We start from the raw sequence: 25,319 nt of genomic DNA on the forward strand, positions 1-25,319 counted from the left end.
ACAGGGTAACAGAGAGTCATGGAGACCCAGAGAAAGGGACAAGAAAAACAAAAACCCTCAGAGCAGACGACTGCACACACATGGAGGCATGCATGGGGTCCTCACGCCTGTAGAGCAGGGCCCGGCCCCACATTTACCCCAAGTTCCCCTGGCAGGTCTGTCCCTGTGTCTCTAGTAGGGAGGTCCTCCCCACCCCTCCCAGCAGCCTCAGGGACTCCAAACTCAGACAGTCCCTGGCTTGGGCCCCAGGGCTACTCACTCTTTCACTAGATGTGAAAGGTTACAGCTTACGCGGGAGACCTGGGGAAGGTAGCGAAGGGGGAGGAGCTCTCCATATACCAGATTCAGGCCATTTATAATGGAGAGCCCTCAAATTAGAGGCTCCTGGTAAATAATTCACCAGGAAAAGTACAGTACCTTCCTGGGGCTCATCCATTATTCACCAAGATAAATGTACCATATTGTTATACTTCCTGACATCTAAAAATGGTCTGAGCCATTAGGCCAGGAGCAAGAAGACAGTGGGGCAATTTCCACCCCACCTTTCCAGAACCTCTGACCCAGCAGTCCCAGTGCTTCTGGAACTCAGTCTGTGGCTCCTCATGCAAGGGCAAAGCATTCGACTTCCACAAGGGGCCAGGCCTGGGTTCGCACCACAAGATCTCAAGAGAAGGCCCCCACACAGCCCTCAAGAGCCTGCTGCGAGGTCAGAGGGATGCCCAGAAAGAGTCTTGAGTAAAACTCCCGTGTTCACCAGACCCTGAAGGTTTCGGCACCCCTCAAACGGAAAAGGCTATCCCTTTGCCTGTATCTAAGGGTAATTCTGTTCCTAGAAGTTCAAAGGGTTTGACTTTGGTGCCAGATGAAAGTCAGCTACCAAATGCACAAAACCCTGCATCCTAGACTTGGCTCTGAGCAAGTCACTCTGTTCTGCAGGCCTTCGCCTCCCCATTTGTAAAATCAGCCAGCTGCTCTTTACCATGCAAGGCCTTTAGGAGGATGCAGTGCCCTCCAGGACGGTTGAAGAGCTACACAACTTTAAGACCCTGGCCTCTGAAGTACAGGCAGGATGGAGATGTGGCAAGAGCCCAGAATGTGGAGTCAGGCTGCCCGCAATCCATTTCTACTCTTCCACTCACCGAGTGTTATGTCCTCGGGCAAGCTGTCTACCCGTGTGTGCGGTGCCTCTACTTTTGTATAAAATGTATAAAATAATATTATCTGCCTCACAGGCTTGTGAAAAGTAAATTCACATGTTAATAAATGTAGCACATTTGGAACTGTGCCTGGCACGCATTAAGTTAAGGACTATGTGAGTCCTTTATTGTCCTTATTATGTTCAAGATGTTTTTTATCTTTTAGGAACTACATGCCGTCACAAACATCCCTCACCTGGTGTCGGCCTTTGCTGGCATCTCATGCAGACCGCTGGGAGCGGCAAAGTGCCCTGTCTGATTTGTCACTCGCCCAATCGCTGCCATCTGAGCATAGCGGTTCTCTCTGAACAGACCCTGAGAGCCCCCTCATCACAGGACACAAACCTGTGGGGCTCCATAGTTCGAGGGGGGTTGCCCTGCATGGGTGAAGCCCCACAGAGTAGCTGCCAATTGCTGGGAACCTGGCATTCGGGTGCCCGTTGCCCTAGGGGCCTACGGGCTGTGCACAGATGAGCAGTTGCTCAGAGAGTCCTTCACTCCCCTCCCAAAGATGCTAAAGTAAGAGGCACCTTTGACATGAACAAGAATTGGAGCAAGCGGCGCGCCTGGGTGGCTCAGTCATTAAGCGTCTGCCTTCAGCTCGGGTCATGGTCCCAGGGTCCTGGGATCGAGCCTCGCATCGGGCTCCCTGCACAGCGGGAAGCCTGCTTCTCCCTCTCCCACTCCCTCTGCTTGTGTTCCCTCTCTCGCTGTGTGTCTCTCTGTCAAATAAATAAAAACCTTAAAAAAGAAAGAATCGGAGCAAGCCTGTCAGGGTGAGAAAGGATCCTGACCCTCACGGTACAAGGCAGGTCTCTGGCCTCAAGGAACACAGCTGCAGTCAGGTAAGGAGAGCACAGTCAACGTTTGTGTGCCGACTAATACCTGGTGATCAGTACTAGGCTGCAGCTTTCCGATTCCATAAGGCCCTCACGAGAGAGGCCTGGAAAATTCTACGCTTTGTAAAGGAAAAGACTACATAAAATAGGAGCTGTAAACAACTCTCAATGGCAAACAATACATTAGGAAAACTATTTCCAGCAATTGGCAGGAGAGGGACTGCTAGTCTTGATACATAGTTACAAATCAATCATAATAACTACTAAAATTCTAAAAGTAACATGGTCAAAAAATATGAAGAGTTCTCAAAGCAAAAATTAATATAAGAAAACATTCTAAGGGTGCCTGGGTGGCTTAGTCGGTTAAGGGTCTAATTTCAGCTTAGGTCATGATCTCAGGGTCCCGGGATGGAGCTCTGCGTCCTCCTCGGGCTCCCTGCTCAGCAGGAAGTCTGCCTCTCCCTCTCCCTCACACCCCCCACCCCCACCAGCTCATGCTGTCACTCTCTCAAATAACTAAAATCTTAAAAACAAAACAAAAAAAAACATTCCAAAGCACTAGGAATCTAAGAAATGCAAATTACAGTAAGTTACTCTGCCCATCAAATGAACACCAAAGATATTTAAAATAGCACTCAACATTGGTGAGTATATGGAGAAAATGGTCTTCATGCTTTGCTGATGGGAGTATAAATTATAATAATTCCCTCCTGCAAAGTGGTTTGGAAATTGGACCAATATCTTAAAAAATTCATGCCCTTCCTCACTGGAGAAGTGCCTGATTCCAGGTCTGGGGCAGGAAATGCACAAGACAAGCCTAAAACATCATCCCATACGAGGGAACGTGCAAAGACCAGTAAGGTCACATCAAACAGTTCAAGACCAGCTTGCAGAGGCTCCCACAGGCCAAAGACGGGACTAAGCATCCAAAGGTAAGAACCACATGGACTTACACACACCAAGTTAAAATCCATGACTTCATAATGATGTTTTTAAAAAGCCCAAAATGGGGCACCTGGCTAGCTCACTCGGTAGAGCGTGCAACTCTTGATCTCAGGGTTGTGAGTTCGAGCCCCACGTTGGGTGTAGAGATTATTTAAAAATAAAAAAAAAATTAAACAGCCTTAACGCCTCCCATTGGTCACCTCTGAAGGATGCTAGAAAAACAACTTATTATTTTAAAAACTGGTTAAGCATCAAGCTTTATTTTCCCTTTCTGAATAGCTACCCCTCAGGATAACCAGCCAACGAGGGGAGGTTTGTCTTTACAGGAGTCTCCAGATTAGATAAATACCATATCACCATTTTACAACCCCTAATGAAATAATGGATCCAGCAATGATTACTGATAGTTGCTAATTCTAGAGACAACCAGATGTTTTGTGTCTGCAGAGGGAAGTACACATGAAAAAAAAAATCGAATTGAATCTGGTGAAGCCTCTAGACTTGTTTCCTTACTAAAAAGTTTAAGAAAATGTCTAGAATGAACTTGGAAAACAAGTAAGAAGGTAGGTAACAATGTGCCACCAACTGAAATAATAACCATGAATGTACCTCCTGTGTCTTCTATTGCTCTCACAAATGGTTATTAAAACCTCATATTGTTAACAAAACATTTCCTATGCTCACCACCTGTCTTCCCCACTAGATTCTAAGCTCCCTGAGCACAAGGGCTGGCCTCACACTCATCCTTCCCCTCCACTGCGGGTGCCTTGCCCGTTGGAGGTGCTCAGGAAACACGAACTGATCTGTGGTGGTTTTACTGAGCCATATTTAGCTCCATTATCCCTGCATGATGTGGAATAAGCAGAAGGTCAAAGCCCAATATGGGATCCTCGTAGGCAATTATGTTAATTATCATTATTAATTCAACAAACATTTATCTAGAGCCTACCATGTGCCAAGTACTCTGCAAGACACTGGGGATGAGAGAGAAAAACACACAATTACTGCCTTTAAGTATCTCAGTATAGTGGAGGAGTCAGACAAGTAAACATGTAATTACAGTAATAGCTAACACTTACTGACCGCTTCCTATGTCCCAGGCACTGTTCCAAGCATTTTAACCATACTAGCTTGTTAATGCTTACAACCACCCACTAAAGTAGATACTGCGATCCCCATTGTACAGATGAGGAAACTGAGGCACAGGGAGGTAAACAACCTGCTCAAGGTCACACAGCTACTAAGTGGCAAATGCAGGATTCAAATCTCAGGTCATCTGCCTGCAGAGGACACCCGATCATCATCAAAGCTTTACCACATTATCACACAATGCTGTGGGTGGATGCACAAGACAAGCTTTCTAACTCAAAGTGGGGGGAAGAGGGGAGCAGAGAAGAATCCTGGAGGAAGGCTCGTCAAAACAAGCTTTTCACAAAGAATGGGGCTTGGCAAATACAAGACTGAAGCACAAAGACAAAGCATGGTCAGAGAACTCCAGGTAATTCAGGATGCTCAGAGTTTAAGAGGCAATAAGGGGGACCACAGCAAGAGGCCACTAGACACGAGTGCGGGAGAAGGCAAAGAAAGTGAGACATAAATTTACCCTGCTCAGGCTGTATGGCAAAAAAAAAAAAAAAAAATCACCATGCCAGCAGGTCCCTGCCTCTGACAAGGTAGTTGTTAGTGTGCAAGACAGATTGAAAGAGCACTCTGTCACAGACAGAGCAGCAGGTGCACCCACAGAAGGCATGATTATGGGATAATGCCTTATCTGTCCTATCTGCTTCCTAGGGCTGCTGCGACAAATTCCCGCAACTGGGTTGCTTAAAACAACAGTTTATCCTCTCACAGTTTTGGAGGCTGAGGTGTGAGCTCAAAGTGTTGGTAAGATTGGTTCCTTCTGGAGGCTCTGGGCAGAGTCTATTCCACGCTTCCCTCCTAGCTTCTGGTGTTGCCGGCAATCCTTGGCATTCCTTGGCTTGAAGATGCATCATTCCAAGCTCTACCTCCGTCACGAGGCCGTCTTTCCTCTGAGTGTGTTTCTCCGTGTCTCTTCTTGTAAGGATACCTCTAGTCATAGAGGATTAGAACTTACCTTAATGACTTCACCTTAACTTGATTACATCTGCAAAGTTCCTATTTCCAAATAAGGTCACATTCACAGATACTGGGGTTTAGGACTTGGACGTTAACCTTTTGGGGAACACAGTGCAACCCCGAACACCTGCTACTCTACCACTTGCTTTTTTCGCTGTACGGTTAACTACACGTATCTTCCTGTGTCTGTCCACATGGTTCTAGTTCATTCACTTCCACCGCTGTGTATTATTTCACGGCATCAGTGACCCATGATCTATTTGTCCAGCACCCTAGGGAAAGAATAGGACAGATATGGCATTATCCCATAATAATCCCCAATTATGAACATTTGGATGGCTTAATATTTTGCCATTACAAACAATGCTCCAACTAGACCTCTCTGTACAGGCACCTATGCACACTAATAATGAGTGTTTCTGTAGGATGACTTCCTAGAAACAGAACCCCCTTGGACCAAGGAGAATACGATTTCAAGTTTTTGATAAATGACAAATGGCTCTAAAGGTTGTGCCAACTTACGCGTCCACCACACTGACACTTTTAATCTTCGTCAATTTGAGAGAAGTGAAATAATGATTTGTTGCAATCTGTAATTCATTCGACACATTTAGTTTGTCCTTAACAAGATAAAGCAATCTTTCATGTATTTATTGGTTAGCTGAATTTCTTACTGCCCATTTCCTTTTTTTTTTCAAATTTTTATTTAAATTCTAGTTAGTTAGGGGCACCTGGGTGGCTCAGTCGATTAAGTGTCTACCTTCGGCACAGGTCATACTCCCAGGGTCCTGGGATCGAGTTCCACATCGGGCTCCCTGCTCGGCGGGAAGCCTGCTTCTCCCTCTCCCACTCCCCCTGCTTGTGTTCCCTCTCTCGCTGTGTCTCTCTGTGTCAAATAAATAAAATCTTTTAAAAAAAAGAAAAAATAAATAAATAAATTCTAGTTAACGTATAGTGCAATATTGGTTTCAGGAGTAGTATTTAGTGATTCATCACTTACATACAACACCCAGTGCTCATCACAAGTGCCCTCCTTAAGGCCCATCCCCCATGTAGTCCATCCCCCACCCACCTCCCTCCATCAACCCTTACTGTCCATTTCCTGTTCAATTTTGTTGTCTACTTTTTTTTAGATTTTTTTTTTATTTTTAAGTAATCTCTACACCCAACGTGGGGCTTGAACTCACAACCCCACAATCAAGAGTTGTATGCTCTACCAACTGAGCCAGCCAGGTGCCCCATGTCTACTTTCTTCTTTATTAGCTTGTAATCAATAAGATCAAGACTATAAGGCCTTTGCTGCATTACACGTTACACTTCTCCCTCCTGAGAACGGTCATTAAGTTACTGAACGCCTACCACGTGTCAGGCATTGTTCTAAGTGCTGGGGATACAGTAATGAACAAAGCAATGAAGGTTCCTGTTCTCAGCTGTTAAACTTCTCAGAAGAAAAAGTGTTTGCACATGATTTGGGCTCGGAAATAGACAGGAAGCGAATTTTCACCCCTGGGTACTGAGTTCCTTCCAGTTCATTTAAATACTGTCCTGTTTTCATCCTTATGAGAGCCTTCTGTTCTCCAGGGGTCCTAGAAGGATCCACCAAGGAGCAGGGTGGTTAGTAAAGTGGAGGCAAGAATATCTGAGGTACAGCTTTGCCCCTTCCCTGGAGGGAAGAGCCACACCCCCAGGTGCCCACACCCTCAGGCATCTAGGGACAGGACCATTAAGCCCCAGTGAGTTCTGAGAGCAAAGGGAGGAAGTTTGAAGAAGGAATAACTCCTCACCATCACAGCAGAGAGGGTGCCAGTGGATCCCCACTCCTATGAACCCCAGGGAGGGATGATGTCTGATTGGGCAAGTTGGCTCTGACCCTTCCTCCCCAACCCACTTAAGGGATCCACCCCCTTGCAGACAGGACACATTTTATATAGGTAGCCTACACACACACACACACACACACACACACACACACACACACACACACACACACACACACACACACACACACACACACACACACACACACACACACACACACACACACACACACACACACCTACACACACACACACACACACACACACACACACACACACTCAGGGATGAATCAGACAAGCTTATCCTCTTCAGATTTAAAACTTGTTCCTCAATCCAGCCTTTATCAATAATAAAGATGATATACTGATTTCCATCTGTCCAATTCCTGTGTCTGTGTTCCCCCCCACAACACCAAATTCAGAGGAAGAAGGATGATATTTAGACTCCTTCAACATACAGTTTCCATGATAACTGCTTTATGCCTGAGTATTTTGATTTTTGATTTTGTGAATGGGATAAAGGTTTTCTTTGTATTTTCTCAAAGGCTATTTACTGATAAGTAGCAAACCTGGGTTTTGTATTTGGCCAAATGAGTGAACTCTCTCATTGAGTCTAGTGGTTTTCAGTTGATGCTTGAGTTTCACATGTAAAAATCAAGGGGCCTGACTGGCTCAGTCGGTAGAGCATGTGACTCTTGGTCTCCGGGTTGTATGTTTGAGCCCCATGCTGGGTGTAGAGCCTACTTAAAAAAAAAAAAAGAAAGAAAGAAAGAAAGAAAATGATGCCATCTACAAAAAAAACACTAACTTTACTTTGACTTTCATTTTTCTTACAATATTATTTCAAGTAGAAATTCCAGGATAATGTTAAAATAGTAGTGATATTATCTTAGTGTAATAATGCCTTATTTTAATGAGAACAGCATTATAGTTTGGTTTTTTTTTTTTAGATTTATTTATTTATTTGAGAGAGACAGAGAGCTAGAGCGCAGGGGGAGGATTAGAAGGGGAGGGACAGACAGAATCTCAAGCAGACTCCCCACTCAGTGAGGAACCCCACATGGGGCTCCAACCCACCATCCTGAGATCATAACCTGAGCCAAAATCAAGAGTTGGATGCTCAACTGACTGAGCCACCCAGGTGCCCCTATAATTTCATTTTTAAGTGTAATGTGGGCTGTGGATTAAAATTTTTTCTTAAAAAAAATAAATCAAGAATGGATGTTAATTTGTATCTCATGTCATTTCTGCATCTATTGCAATAACTGTGTGACTGTGTCTTCTTATTTTAACGAATTCTATTTGATTAAACTACCTGTGCATTTTTGGAATGAATCCTTTAGTTGTTTATAGTAGATTATCCTTTAACATATTATTAGATGTAAGCTGACAGTATTTTATATTAGACTCTTACATGGCTCTCTAAGCAGCGTGCTTCTCTTTTCTACACTGTTAGTCAGCATTTGGAAGGAAGGTTGTATCAACGTTGTGACAGGCGTGGGGTGGCCATCCATCTGTTCCTGGGCTCCGTGACAGTCTTTGCATCACAAAGCTCTATTTCCTCAGCATTTCTGAAATTTCCTGTCAATGCCTTCAGATACAACCACTTTGGGTTTTGTTTAGTTGTTTTTACGATCTTCCAACTGTTTTCAATAGACACCGGTCCTTAGTCATTCTAACGGTTCCTGAATAAACAGTGGCAATTTATATTTTCCTTGCGTAGACTACTTAGCATGGCATTGAACAGGGTAACCTGGGATAAATTTTTTAAATCTTTCCATCGCAATGATCACAACTGTGATTACTAGTAAACGTTTCCGTATGCCCCCCTCACTGAACAGTGAGCTCCGTCTCATTCCCTGCTACGTGTCCCCAGTGTCTCCCAGGTGCCCAGTATGTGCTCAAGAAACTGTTGTAAAGCCAAGAATGAGGTTAAAGCCTCTCTTTCCTTTCTTGTTTTGCCTAATAGTGACCTTTTCTCTCTTTTTCTTGATTGGACTTGCCAAAGTTTTCTTTCATTATTTTCTTTCAGGCAAGGATCTTAAGTTACCAATTCTACATGTTTTCATTTCAAATTAATTTCAAAGCTGTATTTCGAAGAAAATAAACTCAAATGATTTCCTAAACAATGAAATAAATTAAGCTCTTTGTCTAAAGGTAGAAAAAGAACAATAAAACACACTTTATCGCTATCTTGGGTTTGTCCCAGATAAAGAGCATGAAACTTTTTTATTCATCTTTGTTTTGTCTTAATTCAGCGGGAAACTTATTCCACTGAAATTTACCATCACCACTGACATATCTGTCTTTGCTTTTATCTATTTTACATTCTAATACCACAATGCTTCCTTTGTTGTATGTACTGTGTTTTGTTTGCTTTCATTGCCTCCTAGGATCTACAAGATATACTTCTTGCTTTTTAATTTGACTAATGTACTCTTTGTTCATTGCTTTCTTTTATATTTTTTGTAAAGATCATTTATTTATCTGACAGAGAGAGAGACAGCTAGAGAGGGAACACAAGCAGGAGGAGCGCGAAAGGGAGAAGCAGGCTCCTGGATGAGCAGGGAGCCGGATGAGGGGCTCGATCCCAGGACCCTGGGATCATAACCTGAGCTGAAGGCAGACGCTTAACGACTGAGCCACCCAGGCGCCCCCCATTGCTTTCTTTTAAAAAAAGATTTATTTATTTGAGAGAGACAGAGAGAAAGAATGGGGGCGGGGCAGGAGAGGGAGAGAGAATCTCCAGCAGATTACCCCGAGCGCAGGAGCCCATCATGGGGTGGAGCTCGAGCTCACGATCCTGAGATCATGACCTGAGCTGAAACCAAGAGTCCAACACTTAACCGACTGAGTCACCCAGGCGCCCCTGTTCATTGCTTTTTAAAATCTGACTATATTTCTCTAATGATCACATTTTTTTATCATTTTCATCTCGCTGTACATTTTCCTCTGGATTCTGAGAGCTCCACAACGACATGGCATTGATTAGGTTACTCGTGCAACCCATTAGGCCCTTTAAAGATGATGCCGGAAACTTAATCCTGCCATTGCATGTGTGCTTCCTTATACTTATTCGCTATCTCTGCCCGTCCCCTATCTATCTCCTCACCCCTCTTGGTCAGCTTCCTTTTCATCTTGGTCTGTTGCTTCTCATCTGATTTTTTTTTTTTTTAATCTCAGGTTTCATAAAGTACATATCTTCTTGATGTTTTTGAGGAGGGAAGAAAAAGGTGCTGCCTTCAAAAAAATTAAAAAAAAAATCACTTCTTTTTTCCAGCAGTATTCCACAGAGAAATGACAAGAATTGAACTAAGCCATGGGCAATGGGATGGAAGGGAAGAGCGACGAGAGCAATGAAGGGGACAGGAATAAATGGAGAAGCGGAAAAAACAAACCTAGACAGCCAGCAGAGCCTAAAGCTCCAAGCATATGTCCATGAGGAGTTGTAAGTGTCCCTGGAGCTCACCTGCCACAACACCATGGCAACACCACAAACCACCCCCCGCCCCGAACTCCAGACAAACTTTCCTGCAAAGACCCTCACCATAGCCTATGAGCTGGACATTATCATTTTTATCATACAGATGAAGAAAGGAGCTCAGAAAAGTTAAACTGCTTCCAGAACTAGAATTCTGGTCTGTGGAATCCAACTTCTTGAGCAAACATGGAACACTGGGGAACCGGGCCGGTGGGAAAACAGAACAAAACGCAAGCCACTACGCTTATCAAGTTGGGGGTGACAAAAAGAATACATCTGATAGAATGGGAAATGAACAGGAGCAGGTAATTCAGAGCTACATGGTGTAGAAGACAGAACATACGTGGTCTCAGAAATGAGGGAATGAGAGCCTTGGTGGGCGCTGGGCTACCACACTCCCAAGTTCTCTGGAACATCCCTGACTGGCGCTGGCTCTCTTGGCATAATTATTAATAATGTCCCCGTCTGGACGATAAATTCTCTGGTCCCCCTGGCAATGCTCCACATCTGAACCATGCTTACCAGTTTTCACACGTTATCCCGTGTGATTTTTCACAGGCCTACTGTAGAGCAGTGATTCAGAAATTTGATGAAACTGCTCCGTCGGTTAAGCGTCTACCTTTAGCTCAGGTTATGATCTCAGAGCCCTGAGATAGAGTCGGGGCTCCCTGCTCAGTGGGAAGTCTGCTTCTCCCTCTGCCCCTCCCCTTGCTCCGGTTCTCTCTCTCAAATAAATAAATAAAATCTTTAAAGGGGTACTGGGTGGCTCAGACGGCTAAGCATCTGCCGTTTGGCTCAGGTCATGATCTCCAGATCCTGGGATGGCCTGCACCAGGCTCCCGGCTCAGTGGGGAGTCTGCTTCTCCCTCAGCCTCTCCATCCCCCCCCCCATGCCCTCTCTCTCAAATGAATAATGAATAAAATCTTTAAAAATAAATAAAATCTTTTTTAAAAAGAAAATGTGATGAAAGTTATAAACTCCCACTTCAGAAAAATTACAAAAATGCAGAATGTTGTACACAATTTTGATATGTTCATGTCCTTTGACAGAGCAGCTCCACATCTGGGACTTTATCCTACAGACACACAAGCACAAGGGCAAAGGTAGGTACCAAGGACATTTGTGGTGGCATCGTTTTAAAGAGCAAATCCTCAGAAACACCCTGAAATCCCTCAGCAGGGAATGAGTGAAATAACCTAGGGAAGGGAGGTAGGGGTGGGGTAGGGTGAGTATAGACAGCATTTGCTTTCAGCCAAGCTTCCTCTTAAAATAGGTAGGAATCTTCCCGCGCCGCCCCCCAGCCACCGCTGCCGCCCCCCCCCTCACCGCTGTGCCCCCAACTCAGCAAGGTCCCATGGGAGGAAGAGACACGAGCTTGCTCTCAGGAGGAGACTAAATAATGAATTGTAAGTGTGTGTTTTCTTTGGCCAGGGCAGTCTGGCCAAGCACTGGGGGCTGCTGGGCAGACATTTTTCATATTTTAGTAGCTGGCCTATGCCCAAAGCAGTCAGAAGTTAAGTAAGCTTTGAATGAGCTGCACCCATCCTCTCGCCCGCCCCAAGAATTCTTAATGAGGTTCTAAGGCAGCGGCCTCCAGCAAACCCGGCGTGTTGCCTTAAATATCACTGGCCCTTCACTACTTTTAATGAATGCAAATGATTCAGCAACAAAACACTTAGCCCGGAGTGAAATCCGTCTTTGTGCGGCTGGTTTCACCAGCTTACAGCCCAGTTCAGGCAGGGCCCTACCGGGCAGCGGCCCAGCGGAGCCTGAGGTGCCCAGGCTAGCCCAGGCAGACCCCCTGCACACGGAGGGCAGCAAGCGTAGAAGGCAGGAAGTGCTCAGCAGGAGGAAGGGGCCCTCCCTCTGCCCCCCCACTCCACTTGCCACCCCAGCCACCAGATGCAGACCCTCACAACTCCACCTCTTTACAACTCTGGCTCCAGGAGAGGAAAGTGTGAGCGGGGAAACAAAAGGTATGTCTTTGATCTAATGAAAGGGGTTGGTCCCGGGTACCTCAAAGGCCTGTCCGGTCACCACACTTCCTGCATTCAAGCGCATTACACCCTGACGTGCCCACCCACCCCCTCCTCTTCACCTGATGCCAGGTACCTGGGGAACAGAGCATCCAAGAACCTGAAAAGCTCACTTGGATCCGTGCCCTCCTTCACCAACTTCATGGAAGCAACAAAAACAGAGGTAGTGTAAATAACCCAATTTACACCGTTTTCAGAGTTCTCTTTTGGCCACAAAAACTGAAAGCAATTTGTCAGGAGTCTAAGAGCAAGCTTTAGCTCAACCTAGGGTTCAGGGGGATCTGCCGTCCAGTCAGCCTGATCAACACCTGTCCCCAGGGCTGGGGCAGCAGCCTAGGACAAAACAAGCAGCTGTTAACGCCACAGCCATCACCCCCAAGGCCAGCAGCAGGCAAGAGACCCACGGAGGCCCATCCCAAGTCCTCTCTAGGTTCTTCTGGTCGTGGGTGTAAATAAGGAATCTGGGGTGTCAGAGCCAAACTGGGCAGCGACCAAACTCAGGACCACTGAGGGCCCACAGGTATCTCTCTGGGTGCCTGAGATATAAGAAGGGCTCCAAAGTATTTGTTGACCTGGTTTGAAAAGAACCACTGCCTCTTTCAATCCTCACAGGACAGAGAAGCCGGGGAGACTGGCTTCCTCAGAAGAAAATTCACACTGAGTTTTAGAGGGCCTCCCCAGTAAGTTTTATATCACCAAAAATGCCTTTTTTTTTTAATGATATAAATACCAGTACATCAAAGGCTTTTAGGAGAAGAGCACTGGAATTTTCTTAACCTCAACACCATTCTTCCTGTTCAAGACACATCAGTTACAATACCTTATTCTTCAAGACACTGCCAAAGGCAGCCAAAGGAAGCAAAAAAGGGCATTCACTTCATACAGGAGCTGCATCTCCTAGACCCTGGGACTTCTGAGTTCTTGCCTTCCAAAAGTGATCCATTAATCAGACGCTTTCCTAGCTGGGCACACCTACCGAGGGCTAAAATTCTGGACAACACAGAAAGAATGTATTCTGAAACTTCTATAAGGTAGAAGTGAACATCTGGAAGGCTTGGAGCACAAAATCTACACAGCATCCTATTAAAAAAAAACAGAAAAAAAAGTTTTGCTCTTCACTTTCACTAATGCATATGAAAAAGATCTCTCTCTGTCTACCATCTAAACCCCAACCCCACAGCTAATCCATCCTACCATCAACTAAACCAGAACTCAAGCAAATGATGAACTCCCCAGCCTTTGGGCCACTTTTGTCCTGGGGGTGGGAGAGGAAGGTGCCCTCAGACAAATGCTGAGGTAGCACAAAGCAGAATGAATAGCCCCAGTTGTCTCCACAAAGCTTGGATCAACCCCACACAACTGTGCAGCCTGGGAGGGGAAGGAAATGCAACCAGCTCCTGTCTTTCTCCTGCCTGCCCCCACTCACATCTCCATCCTCCGAGTGCCTGGCATTTTCTGGGTCCCCCCTGTTCGGTGCTTCTCTGCATCCTTGCCGTGTTAATCACTCTCTTCTGGTTCTGTCTTGATGTGCCTACCAGACAATCCGTTCCTGGAGTGAGTCTCAAGTCTCCCCCAGGAATAGCCCAGCTTTTTAAAGTGGAGACTCTACCATCAGAAAGGCATTTTCTTTCCATAATTGACTGTTTGCCCTCCTAGGGACATCCACCTCCTTTTCTAGACAATCTCTCTCACATACACAACCTAGCGTGATGCCTTATGCCTTAAGCATCATTTGTTATTTACGTGCCAGACTAAAAAGGAAAACAGTTGCTATTGAAAGTTAATGGTGGACAGCAAACAAAAGCAGACCTGTAAATAAATCACCCTCATCATATGATAACTATCTTTTATGAAGCATTCACTCTTGACAGACTAAGTCCTTCCCATACACTGAATTTCAAAGGTGTCACCAATTTTAAGATGCACTGTTATTTGTGTTAAGCTAAAAGGAGATGGTCCCAGTTAAACTAAGACACAATACTACATAATTGACTAAGTTACCACCAGGCTTCAAAGGTGTGAAACTGGGGGGGGGGGGGGGGGGAAGAGCACTTTCGAGTTGATGAAAGACAGTACTATCTCACGGAATCCTTACAAGCACCCTAAAGGGGGCGGTATTGTTACCCTCATCTTACAAAAGGGAAACTGAGGCTCAGCGAGGGGAAGTGAACTATCTCGGGTCTCTGAGGGAGCAAGCTATAAAGCCAGAACTCCCTTCTTAAACAGATTTCTGAATTTCCCTGTGTGCGGGCGGGTGGCACCCACCAGGCCTGGGGCAGATCATCCCCAGCTAAGCTGCCCCATCAAAGGCAAATAACACTTGCTTGGCTGATTGCTAAAATCAGGGTCTTTTTGCAATTGCTCCTTCACAGATCTACTTCCAGAAACAACAACAAAAGGAAAACAGGTTTTCCTAGCTCCTTCCTCACAAAACTGGCTGGAAGTGAGGGGGGGCCTCTCAGCCAACTTGTTATACATAAAGCACATTTAATGAGCCTTTCAAGCTGCGGGGGTGGGAGAAGGCAGGGTTCATTGGAAATCTGATACTTTGGCAGCCAAACGAGAGGGACAAGGCCCTCAGCATCAGCCCCAGGGGAATAAACACCATCTCAAACCTCTTTGTCTGTCAGAAGGAGATACTTCCTGGGGGGGGGGCGGGCCGTGGGCAGGAGGCGGCAAAGCTTTTTATGACAAAGCCCACCTAACAACAACCCTCTACCGGAGACCTGGCTGGGGTCTTTGTACAACCCACCTAACCATAAACCCTCTGTCCTTTCCCAAACCTGCTGGGGTCCCCCTACCCACAAATACCTGTGACCGCCATAAACGCCCTTAAACAGCCCCCGTTTACTGCCCAGCCTGCCTGCTGCTAAATGAGGGCATTTGTTTCAAATTTGCAAATACCGAAAGCAGTGGAAACCTAAGTCCACTCCTAAAATGAAATGTTCTGCATTCCTCCGGCCTGAAGCACCACGCTTCCAAAAGCTGCAAGCGGCCCTGGCTGTTTACTCACTGGTGGGGCTATTGGGAGAAGTGTTTCCCTGCTGCCGGAGGAGGCTCCTTTGATCCGGGCTGGGTGGGAAGGGGACGGGACGGAGAGAGGTACCACCCAAGCTCAGGCTTGGCTGGGCCCACGCTCGCCGGCCTCCTTTCTGGACTGCCCACGGCAGCAATCTGGGGAAGTCTCCCAGGGAGGCTCATGGAGAGACAGGGCAGGCCTGATCAGCAGGACCTCTCAGACCAGGTTCAAGAGGCCGGGGAACAAAGGTAGAGTTAAGAGCGAAAAAGGCACGCAAGGCCAGAGAAGCACCCCAGCCCCTTACCCAGAAACAAAAGGGCCAATTCGCCACCCCCTTTCCCTGCACCCCACCAACAAAACTCAGGACACTTCTTCGAGGCAGGGTGCGATGTTTACTAAATAAAAGCCTTTTGTTTTAAGGAGTTTTCAGAAAGGAGGTGGGGGTGATGGTAAAGGAAGACAGAGATCCTCCTCCAGGCCCCCCGGGGCTGTTCCCTGGGGGCCCAGCCACTCCTCCTCCCCTGGAAGCTCCTCCTATAGGAGGCCCGGACCCCTGCGGTGGAGGAGGGGCCCGGATCACAGGCCAGATCACAGGCACAAAGCTGCTAGCAAGCTGGGCATTTTTTAAATTGGTCAGTTTAACAACTGGTTAATCTGCTAAATTAACCAAACAGATAGAATGGTTTGCTCTTTGTAGCTAGAGCTACAAGACCAACAGCAAATCTTCACCACCCCCCCACCCCTTTCCCAAGGCTGCAAGACAACCATTTTCTTTGTTTGTGATTTGTTTTGTTTTTCGGGTAGCTGGAAATGAACTTGGGATCTCAAATGCTATCCTAGCACATTTCCTCTCTAAGGACTTGCTGATGTGAAGGATCCTCTCTCTCTCTCTCTTTTTCTTTTTTTTTTTTTTAACAGATGAGCTACAACAGAATCAGAACACCAGGGTATCACTTTGTACCCTTCAGCGATGGGACCCAGGTTCCCAGGTTGGAACCTGAGAGCCTCGGAAGCAGAAGAACAAAACTCAGCAGGTCAGCCAAGAGCGGTTAGCAGCTCCGGCTAAAGGGAGATCTACCTGGCACCAAAACGCGTGTATGTTCCAGAATGCCAGAGGTCACTGACCAAGCAATTCTGAAATCTCTTGAGAATTAAAAGGCTTGCCTCCAAAATCAGAAATAGAAGGGAAACCTACGTCCATCTCATCCCTACTGTGTGCCAGGGCCTGTACCACCAAGTGTGGGCCCATCCATCTACACAACAGTGGTGAAAGGCAGCAACTCTATTAACCACAGCAGCGATGACTATTACCACCTACGTGGTCTCTCGCACAGCATTACCCAGTATACACCTCCCAGCAGGCACACGGGTCTGGAATGTGACGGCACCCCTGCAAGCCAGGGCCTGCAACTGCCCGCGACCTTCCAGAAGCGCCAGCTGGTAGAGATGGAGGACTCCGCTCAAATCGTGGGGATTGAGGCAGTGTTCTGGACTTCTAGATTACACAGCCTGACCATAACTCTAAGAACTTTAGGATGTACACAAACCTCTGAATGGGCCACTGAAAACGGTAACCGTGTTCTGTAACAACAACAAATTTTTTAAAAGAGGGAGAAAATCTGGCAATCTTGAATGCTGAGGTGCAAAAGGTCTCTCGGTGCGTAGTTATTGATCCGCTCACTCCTTATGCAGAAAGAGCAAAGGCTCCTCCACCCTCCGATTCTAACAGGGCTGGGCCTAAACCCACCCAGACAGTTATCTCGTCTGCCAAGTCCACTGCCCGGCGTTCACCCCACTCCAAGGCACGTGTGTGTAACACCTCATAGCCCCTAGGACATACGGGAACACAAAGTCAGCTCTCCTACTTACCAGCTCTGCAGTTCTGAGCGGATCTTACTTTGTACCTCAGTTTCTCTACTTGTCAAATGCCTCCCATCCCTTGACGCTCCCCCCACCCCCAAAACCAACCATATTCATCCTGCCTGCCGCTGAGCCATGTTAATAGGATCAAATGTCAGTGTGAGTGAAAGCATTTTGTCAACTGCCATGGTGGGTACACTTGGGATTACACAGCAGGCTCTCCCAAAGCACACCCAGCCACTTCTCCCAGCTAGAAGCCGCCCTTCAGTTGTTCCTGCTTCTGTGCAAAGGAAAATGTGTTCCTCGCCAAAGCACTAGTCCCTCGAGTACTTGAGGACTAACCAGGTAAGTTCCTGCCTCCTTTTACTCAGATAAAAACCCTTCTTTTTGGGGGGCACCTAGGTGGCTCAGTTGGTTAAGCATCTGTCTTGGGCTCAAGTCATGGTCCCCAGGTTCTGAGACTGAGCCTCGCATCGGGCTCCCTGCTCAGTGGGGAATCTACTTCTCCTCTCCCTCTGTCCCTCCCCCTGTTCCTGCACTCTAGCTCTCTTTCTCTCTCTCTCAAATGAATAAATGAAATCTTTTTAAAAAAAACCACACAAACTTTTTTTTCCCCCTCATAAGAATTCTCTCCCAAACCTTTCTAGAATCTACTCCATTCCCCCTTGCACCCAAAGAATTAAACCCTAATACCCACATCACCAGTTGATCGAGTCTAAACACATCTGTGCCCACGCAATAGAGACTTCAGAACAAAATACGGCCCTTAAAGTCCTCTTCCCAAAACCAAGGGTGAGGAAGAGGGCCTGTAAGGTGTGAGAAACACAGCTGGAGGTTGTGTCTGGCAATACTGGGTCAGCCCCCAAAGGTCCCCACATTAAAGGTCTTCCAAGGTCCTGAGTCCTCAAGTTGAGGCCTGAGTGGCAGGTGGGACTTGTCCAATGTCACATGAGCAGTCTGGGGCAAATGTGGGAGCAGGACCCATGTTTCCCTCCCAGTGCCTCCTGAGGAGGGAGATACACTTCCAGGGTACCCAGAACTACAGCCCAAGACCCATCTTTGCTACTGAAGAGATTCTACGATTCCTGCAGGATTTCCTCTAAAACAAAGCCTACGCACTTAACGTTGGAGGTTCCAGTGTGTCCAGGGAGAGAGGCAAGCCTGGTACTTCTTCTTAGAGATGTGGAATAAACTCTGAGCAGCCCCTCTTCCCTGAAGACTCAGCCAGCCTTCCGTATTAATTATTATATAAGGCGTTAGGGGCGCCTGGGTGGCTCGGTTAAGCGACTGCCTTTGGCTAAGGTCATGATCCTGGAGTCCCGCATCGGGCTCCCTGCTCAGCAGGGAGTCTGCTTCTCCCTCTGACCCTCCCCCCCTCATGCTCTATCTCATTCTCTCTCTCAAATAAATAAAATCTTTTTAAAAAATTATTATATAAGGCGTTAGAAGCCTGCAAGTGCAAGGCAATAAAATCCTCCGGTGGGGGGAGGAGCCCAGAAACAGACCAAGATCCCAGCAGCTACAGACATATACTGTGGAGCCGGTACAGCACTGGGGCCCCAGCCTCCCAGGCTTCTCCTACAGTATGGGATGAGCAGCAGTGTCCCAGCGCCCCCCCCCCCCCACCGCCCAAGGAGGCAGGCGAATAGTAGAGAAAATGGCTCATCTAAAACAGATTAGAGGTCACCAAAATCATCTTGGCCCATCAGCTGAGAAGCAAAGAGCCACTCATTCCAACGGGATAGCCACATATGATTGTATAGGTTGTGCACTGCTCAAGATGCCCAGCCAAGGTGTTAATACTGAAATACTGCCCTGGGTCCTGAGGCAGGGTTGCATTCACTGGGAGGAAGGGCACCTATTTCTAATGCGCACAAAGGCACTCTATGAGCTAGCTGCTGGGACACCTCAGTCATCCTCCAAACAGACCATCATTCTCTTCACTGCCTCACCAACGGCACCCCAGAAGGGGCAAAAAGGAGCCAGTGTATCTCCAGGGGGAGAGGCAGTGCATGTTAGTGCCCGCTCTGGCCTCCTTAACCACCCACAGTGAGAGCCATCCATCCCTGAGCACACCACACCTCGGGAACCTCCCTATGGCATTGACAGAAGTTCACACAAGCTACTCAGAGTGACTGGGGGAAACCTCACAGCCATCCCGTGATCACAGAAGCCCCTCCCTGGGTGCACGAAGCACAGCTCACTACCCACTCCCTAGAAGAACATCGGCACGCCCAGGGAGACGGCGGCTCTGAACCAGCAGTGACCACTCTGGGAGAATCTGCTAGGAGGACAGAGGGAGAAGAGTTCCCACCAGGAAATGCAAAGTGCTTGTGCCCACCTTTCTGGGCCGCTGTTGGAATACTGAGACCCATTTAGAACACTGGCACTCTCAAATAAGGAAACCATTTCTAAAGCAGCAGGTCCAAAGCAACTCTGTCGAGCCCATGCAAACCATTCTAGAGACAGAGGACTGGAAAGAAAGGCTGACACCCTAAAAGGAGACAAAGGGCCAGGGCAGTCTTTGGGAAGAGACATGAGGGCTGGCAGGAGGGGCTGCACCCCTGGGTCAACCATCTCCAGGGGGAATGCTCCCTCGACTTCCTGGAGGTGGGCAAGGGAGCAATCAGCAGCACTTGTACTTTGCAGAGGAGGAAACTAAGGCTCGAAAGGTTAATTAACCAGCTCAGGGTCATGGGGCTAGGCAGCAATTGAGCCAGGACCAGAACACAGAAAAGCAGGTGTCACAGGACCACAGATGTTGCTTCTCCTCCTTTATCATGCACGGATGTGTGTGACGTTAGACAAGAACCAGCCAAGTTTTCAGACTCCTCGTCCAATGCCTTTATGTCATTCTGATCAGTCACCGCAGCCTACATCTACTAGCAATTCAATTCTCTCTCTTCTCTGAAGCCTTTCCCCTCCCCATTTGCTCCTGCGTCATGGACTTACTGTCCTACACGTTCTAGAATGGTCTTCTATTTAGCATTTTACCAAGTGGTGTCTTTCACTACACTTGTGATTCCCATCTCTCCATGGTGTCTCCTTCCTGCCTCCTGCCCCAACTTAGACACTTCACCCACAGAAGACACTCAAAGACACTTGGAACTGACCCCATTCTAAGCCCCTCAACATCAATCTTTCTCATCACTACACCTCCACTTTAACTGATGAACCCCTTACGGCAACCCAGGGGTTCTCAAACCTGAATGTCAGTAAGAATCTCCTGGGAAGCAATTTTGTTTTATTTTACTTCTCCTGGGAAGCAATTTTAAAACGCAGTTTTCTTCTGAGATTGAACTGGGACTGGACTGACTATTCAAAAACTGCGACAGAATCTAACAAATAAGCAAGTAAAATACCTTTTCTGCCTCCTTCCCCCATGATTCTGATGGGCAGGTCTGCAGTCAGGCCCAGACGGCTCAAATTTTAAATAGGTCCTCTGGTTACCTGCCTTTCCACCGTATTACCTGATGGTCTCTGGACCACAAATCTACATCTTCCTGACACGTGACTCACCGTCCCTACCCCATGACTCAGGGCCTAGTTTTCAGAAATTAAAGACACCCCCCCCCCCCCGCAACCCAGCCAATGCATATCCTTGCTCATCAGGCAGGAACTCAGGATGCGCAGGACACCCAGTAGGTTGTGTCCCACTCACCCTGTGTCTCCCTTCCCCGGAGCTTGGTGACCCCAACCCCAGCTCCAAGAGGGGCAAGGCGCCTGCGTGTGTCCGCCCTTCCAACAAAGCTTCCTCCCTGGCCCACTGCTGCTTGTGCAGCATTACCAGGAGGGAAATGGCCTAAACGCAGAGAAGAGGATGGAAAAAGTGACATACTGCAGAGGGCTTCCTCAAACCACGGATTAGCTGTAACAGCTCCTGGGCCAGCTCCACAAAGCGCCAGGGGGCTCGGCAGGGCCCAGTGTGCACTCCGTGCTGAGCTCGGAGAACCCCAAGACAGGACTCTTACCCAGCCGCCACGGCAGAACTGCCCCACGTCAGGGACAAGAGGACCAGGCGATGGGGGGACCAGGGGGGCAGAGCAGGAACCCAGGAGAGAGGCAAGGCCAGCGCGGGCGCCAGCAAGCGTGGCCCCGAGCCTGTAACCCCACCACGTGGCTCCGCCAAGGGCGGCGCCAGGAGCACAGCCGCCGAGAAGCATGCTACTGAGGTTAGGGCCAGCAGAGAGGCTGGGGGGTACAGACCAAGGGCACCGAGGCCTGTTCTGTCAGGAGAACACCCAAGACTGAATCCCTGGCCCCAAACCGCTCTTGGCTCAAATATTAGAGTCTGAACCGGCCAACATCCATCCCAGATGAGTCTCACGGAAGCTCCACTGGCTTAAACACAAACTCACACAAAGCCCCGCACTCCAAAATACGAAGTCCTCCGAAGATTTAACAGCGCCACAGCCCCAAAGCCCAGCAGAGACGCTGTTGCGTCCCTTTAGGAATCAAATGTATTCCTGAAAGGTCACCCGCCCACCAAATTTCTGCCTCACAAATCCAATTTCTCCACTGCCTTTCGTTATAAAATGAGCATACGCTCCTCGAGGAAAAGCTGAGGCTCCAAGAGGAAGTGAACACCACATGTAACACTGCATACCTTCCAGAGTCCCACGTTTAATGGACAAGTTTCCTGACAAAATCTAAATCAAATTCAACCCAAAGTGAATTTTTTTTTTTTTTTGGTGAGGCAATTTTTACCTGCAGACATCAAACCAAAGAGTGTTCACAGGAATTAAAAGTTATTTAAGGTAAATCTTCAAATACTGTGCAAGATCTAGGGCCCCTAATTTGAAAGCTCTGCACCTCAAGTTTCTCTATAAGACCAGGACTTGGGGCGCCTGGGTGGCTCAGGCCATGATCTCCTGGGAGTCCCGGGATGGAGCCCTACATCGGCTTCCTGCTCAGTGGGCAATCTGCTTCTCTCTCCCTCTCTCTCGCTCTCTCTCTCTCTCCCCACTGCTCGTGTTCTCTTTCTCTCAAATTAAAAAAAAAAAGGGAGACCAGGACTTCTGGAACTATGGGGTGCAGTCACCTGGGTAGCGTATTCAATGCAGATTGGGTTTCTGATTTGTGCTCCCAGGCGATGTTGATGCCACGCTTATTGTGAGTGGCCCCTACATAGTTCACCATTTTTGAAGTGTGGCCCTTCGAGGCAGGTCAGCTTCACAGGTACAGGTGGTTGCCCACGCCCAGAACTCTTAGAGAAAGCCAGAAGCCCTGCCACATCAAACTCTGAAAACCACCACAAAGAACAGGCAGCCCAGAAACAGGGAAGGTCTGGTCCCTTGATTCCATCACGGTAGAAGAGGCACAAGGAGGAACAACAGGCAGCCCCAACCCAGAGAAGCTGGGTGGGACACAAAAGACCCCCAACAGCTAGGAGGCAAAGGGGATGTTTACCCTTGCCCGTGATTACTCTGCCCTGTACCCAAAAGGTTCATTCACCTTTTTAAATAAATCTAGAGAAGGACCCATTATAAGTGATCCCATAATGAATTCTACAAGGGGGAAGCGCTTTAGGTAAAACTCAAAATGCGGCAAAAATATGGAAGTGTCGTAAGAATGACAGAGTCCAAAAGTTCTACAGGCCTCTTTCTGGCAGGAGAACAGGGGAGGAAGTGGGGCTGGGCAAGAGAGAGATGGGCCAGGCAACACATACCAAGGACTGGCCTGAGAAGAAGGGCTGAGAAACCACGCCTGTTTCAGGGGACGGTAAATTGCCTCATTGCGTAGCAATGGAAGGCTCCAGTAGGTGAAAAACGTTTCTTGTTGGGGGTGACTGTGAGGCTGGAAAAGTATGTGGGAAGCATACCCCAGGAGAGGGAAGAACGAGAAATGGGCCCTTTATAGACTTCATTACATTTAATCCTCCCCACAACTCCAGGAAGTAAGTCCCTTTACAGAGGAGGCAAACTGGAAGGTCACGAAACTTGCCCAGGGCCACGGGGCCTGTCAAAGTTTGAGTTGCTGTTTTGCCAAATACTTCGTCTCCTCTGCCTGAGCTCTCTCCACCACTCAGCCCTTCTCTGAACGCCAGGAGTGTGACTAGATCCTTCAGCAAGCGATGTAGAGAGATCACCCTTGCCCTCCCTCGTCCCAACGACTGAGGAAACCCATCACTGATAAAAGCAACTCCTAGGCCTCAATGACAGGCTGCAGAGCCTCAAGGAATCTGCAGGACAGCCTAACTCTTAATGTGACAACTCAATCTCCCCAAAGACACAAGAGCCTGAAAGGAAGGGGGGGGGGGGGACAGGAATGGGTAGTGACCACAACTGACCACACAAACAGCTGGGGCTAAGAATCCCAGATTTCCAATGTCAAGTCCTCTCCTCCCCTTCCACCGTATTTATCACGACAGGAATCTCAAAAGTTTGGAATGCTACTCAACCATTTACAGAATTACCCAAACTTCAAAATGGTCCAATCCACAAACCAAGCTAGCCTAGGTCCCTCACTCTGGCCTTATTAACAGCAGGGTCTCACTTAAACTCCAGTTAGTGACACAGTTAAACAATGAGATGGAAAAATTCTACTGTAATCTATAAAAAAAATCTTGCCCCCTGAAGTCATGCCGTCCTGGGGTGGGTTGAGTCCTGGATTTCACTAGAAGACAGCAGGCGCCTCGGCCCCGGCTGAAACTGTTTACAGCACATGGACAGGTTCCACACCAAGGCACATTTGGTGAAACTGATTTAAGGCTCTCATTAAAATGTTCCTTTGTTGAGCACAAGACATCTCCCCACCCCCAGAGGAGATTGCAGACCTCCAGTCCCAAGCCCTCAGCCTGCCCTAACTTTCCCCCACAGGACCTCCCCCCTCCACTAAACACTCGTCATCAGATTAACATCAGTTAACATCAGAGTCCTCTTCTCACGGAAGGAATTTAGGAATTTAGTATTTGTTGAACGAACAAGGGACCCGGTCTCCACCAGAATCTCCCCTTGACTCCAGAACTCTAAACATCAGCAGTGAAGACAGCCAGATCAGGTGACCCACACAACCCAAACCCAAACAGCCACCAACCTAGGAAGCCTATGAGCTGGGGCTGCTCGTCCATATGGTTGGGCCCCCGATCCTGGCTGCACAAAAAAAACTTCCATACTTCCTCTGGGAGCAGATGTGCGTTCTGCCATGAGCAATAACCACCCTACACATCACAAGGAACACAGGGCAGCTCCAGAAACACCTCCTACGAATCCCGGGAGCTTGTTCTTACCTCTCCGTCTTGAGTTACAATTACCTCTCCTTTTAAACTAGGGCTGGGGGAGATGTTAAGTCCATCACCACTAAAACCCCTCACCAGCTGGCAAGCCAGGGAGACGTCAGAAAAGGCAATTCTCTACCCCCACCCGCCCTATGGCCACTCTTCCAAGAAAAAGGAAAGTGATTAAGCTAGGACCAGGTGTCCTGGGCAGAGTTCCCCCCAGAAAGGGCTGCTGCCAGGATCATCACCAAAGACTGCCTGTGTTGTGGGTTTCTTTGGGGGGGAGGGTTCCAGTCAGGCCGTTTGTGGTGTGCAGGTAGCTTGGTGCTTTCCTGTAAAGCACTTCAACACCTCAGTGGTGACTCTCAGGTATGATCAAGCCAGGAAATAAAGGCGGGGGGGGGGGGGGGGGGCGCGGGGAAGCGGGGGTCGGGTCCTGTCTGCCCTGTATATACAAGCCACACCCTCATCAAAACGCTGAGGCCCTCCAAGAAAGGGCAGAATGAACTCTTTTTGCCTTTCTGCCCGCAGAACGAGAGATTTTTCTTTCCTCGGTGCTGAGAGACAGGATGGAAATCCAGGAAGGAGAAGAACAAACCCCGTCCGCACCTTTGCAAGCCGGCCATGCCCGATTTTGGCAGCGGCCTTCACACATTAGTCACCACGACAGCCTCGGACTCTCGGCTCCCCAGATCCGACCCGGCTGGGGGTGGGCTCGGGGCTCGGGCCCAGGAGCTGGAGGAGATGGGACGGCCCCTATTTCTGCCCTTCTCCCGCCCGCACCAGCAGGGCCATCAGGGGTCCCAGCCTGG

The 25,319-nt window shown here is 48.1% G+C and overlaps 1 protein-coding gene across 2 annotated transcripts in view; it reads right to left on the reverse strand.

Annotated features, from left to right (window-relative positions):
* PTK7 (protein tyrosine kinase 7 (inactive)) overlaps window positions 1-25,319 on the reverse strand; it is a 59,435-nt gene that overhangs the window by 33,320 nt on the left and 796 nt on the right. Inside the window, exon 1 of one of the 2 annotated variants that reach the window (XM_027603661.2) lies at window positions 4,830-4,986. The exons of the other annotated variant lie outside the window; for it this stretch is intronic. Within the exon in view, the coding sequence (XP_027459462.1) occupies window positions 4,830-4,974 (145 nt within the window). The 5' untranslated portion in view covers window positions 4,975-4,986. Of the gene's footprint in view, window positions 1-4,829; window positions 4,987-25,319 lie in introns of those variants that run through there. 2 annotated transcript variants of the gene reach the window in all.

The sequence above is a fragment of the Zalophus californianus genome, chromosome 7, assembly GCF_009762305.2.
Source record: "Zalophus californianus isolate mZalCal1 chromosome 7, mZalCal1.pri.v2, whole genome shotgun sequence".
NCBI lineage: Eukaryota > Metazoa > Chordata > Mammalia > Carnivora > Otariidae > Zalophus > Zalophus californianus.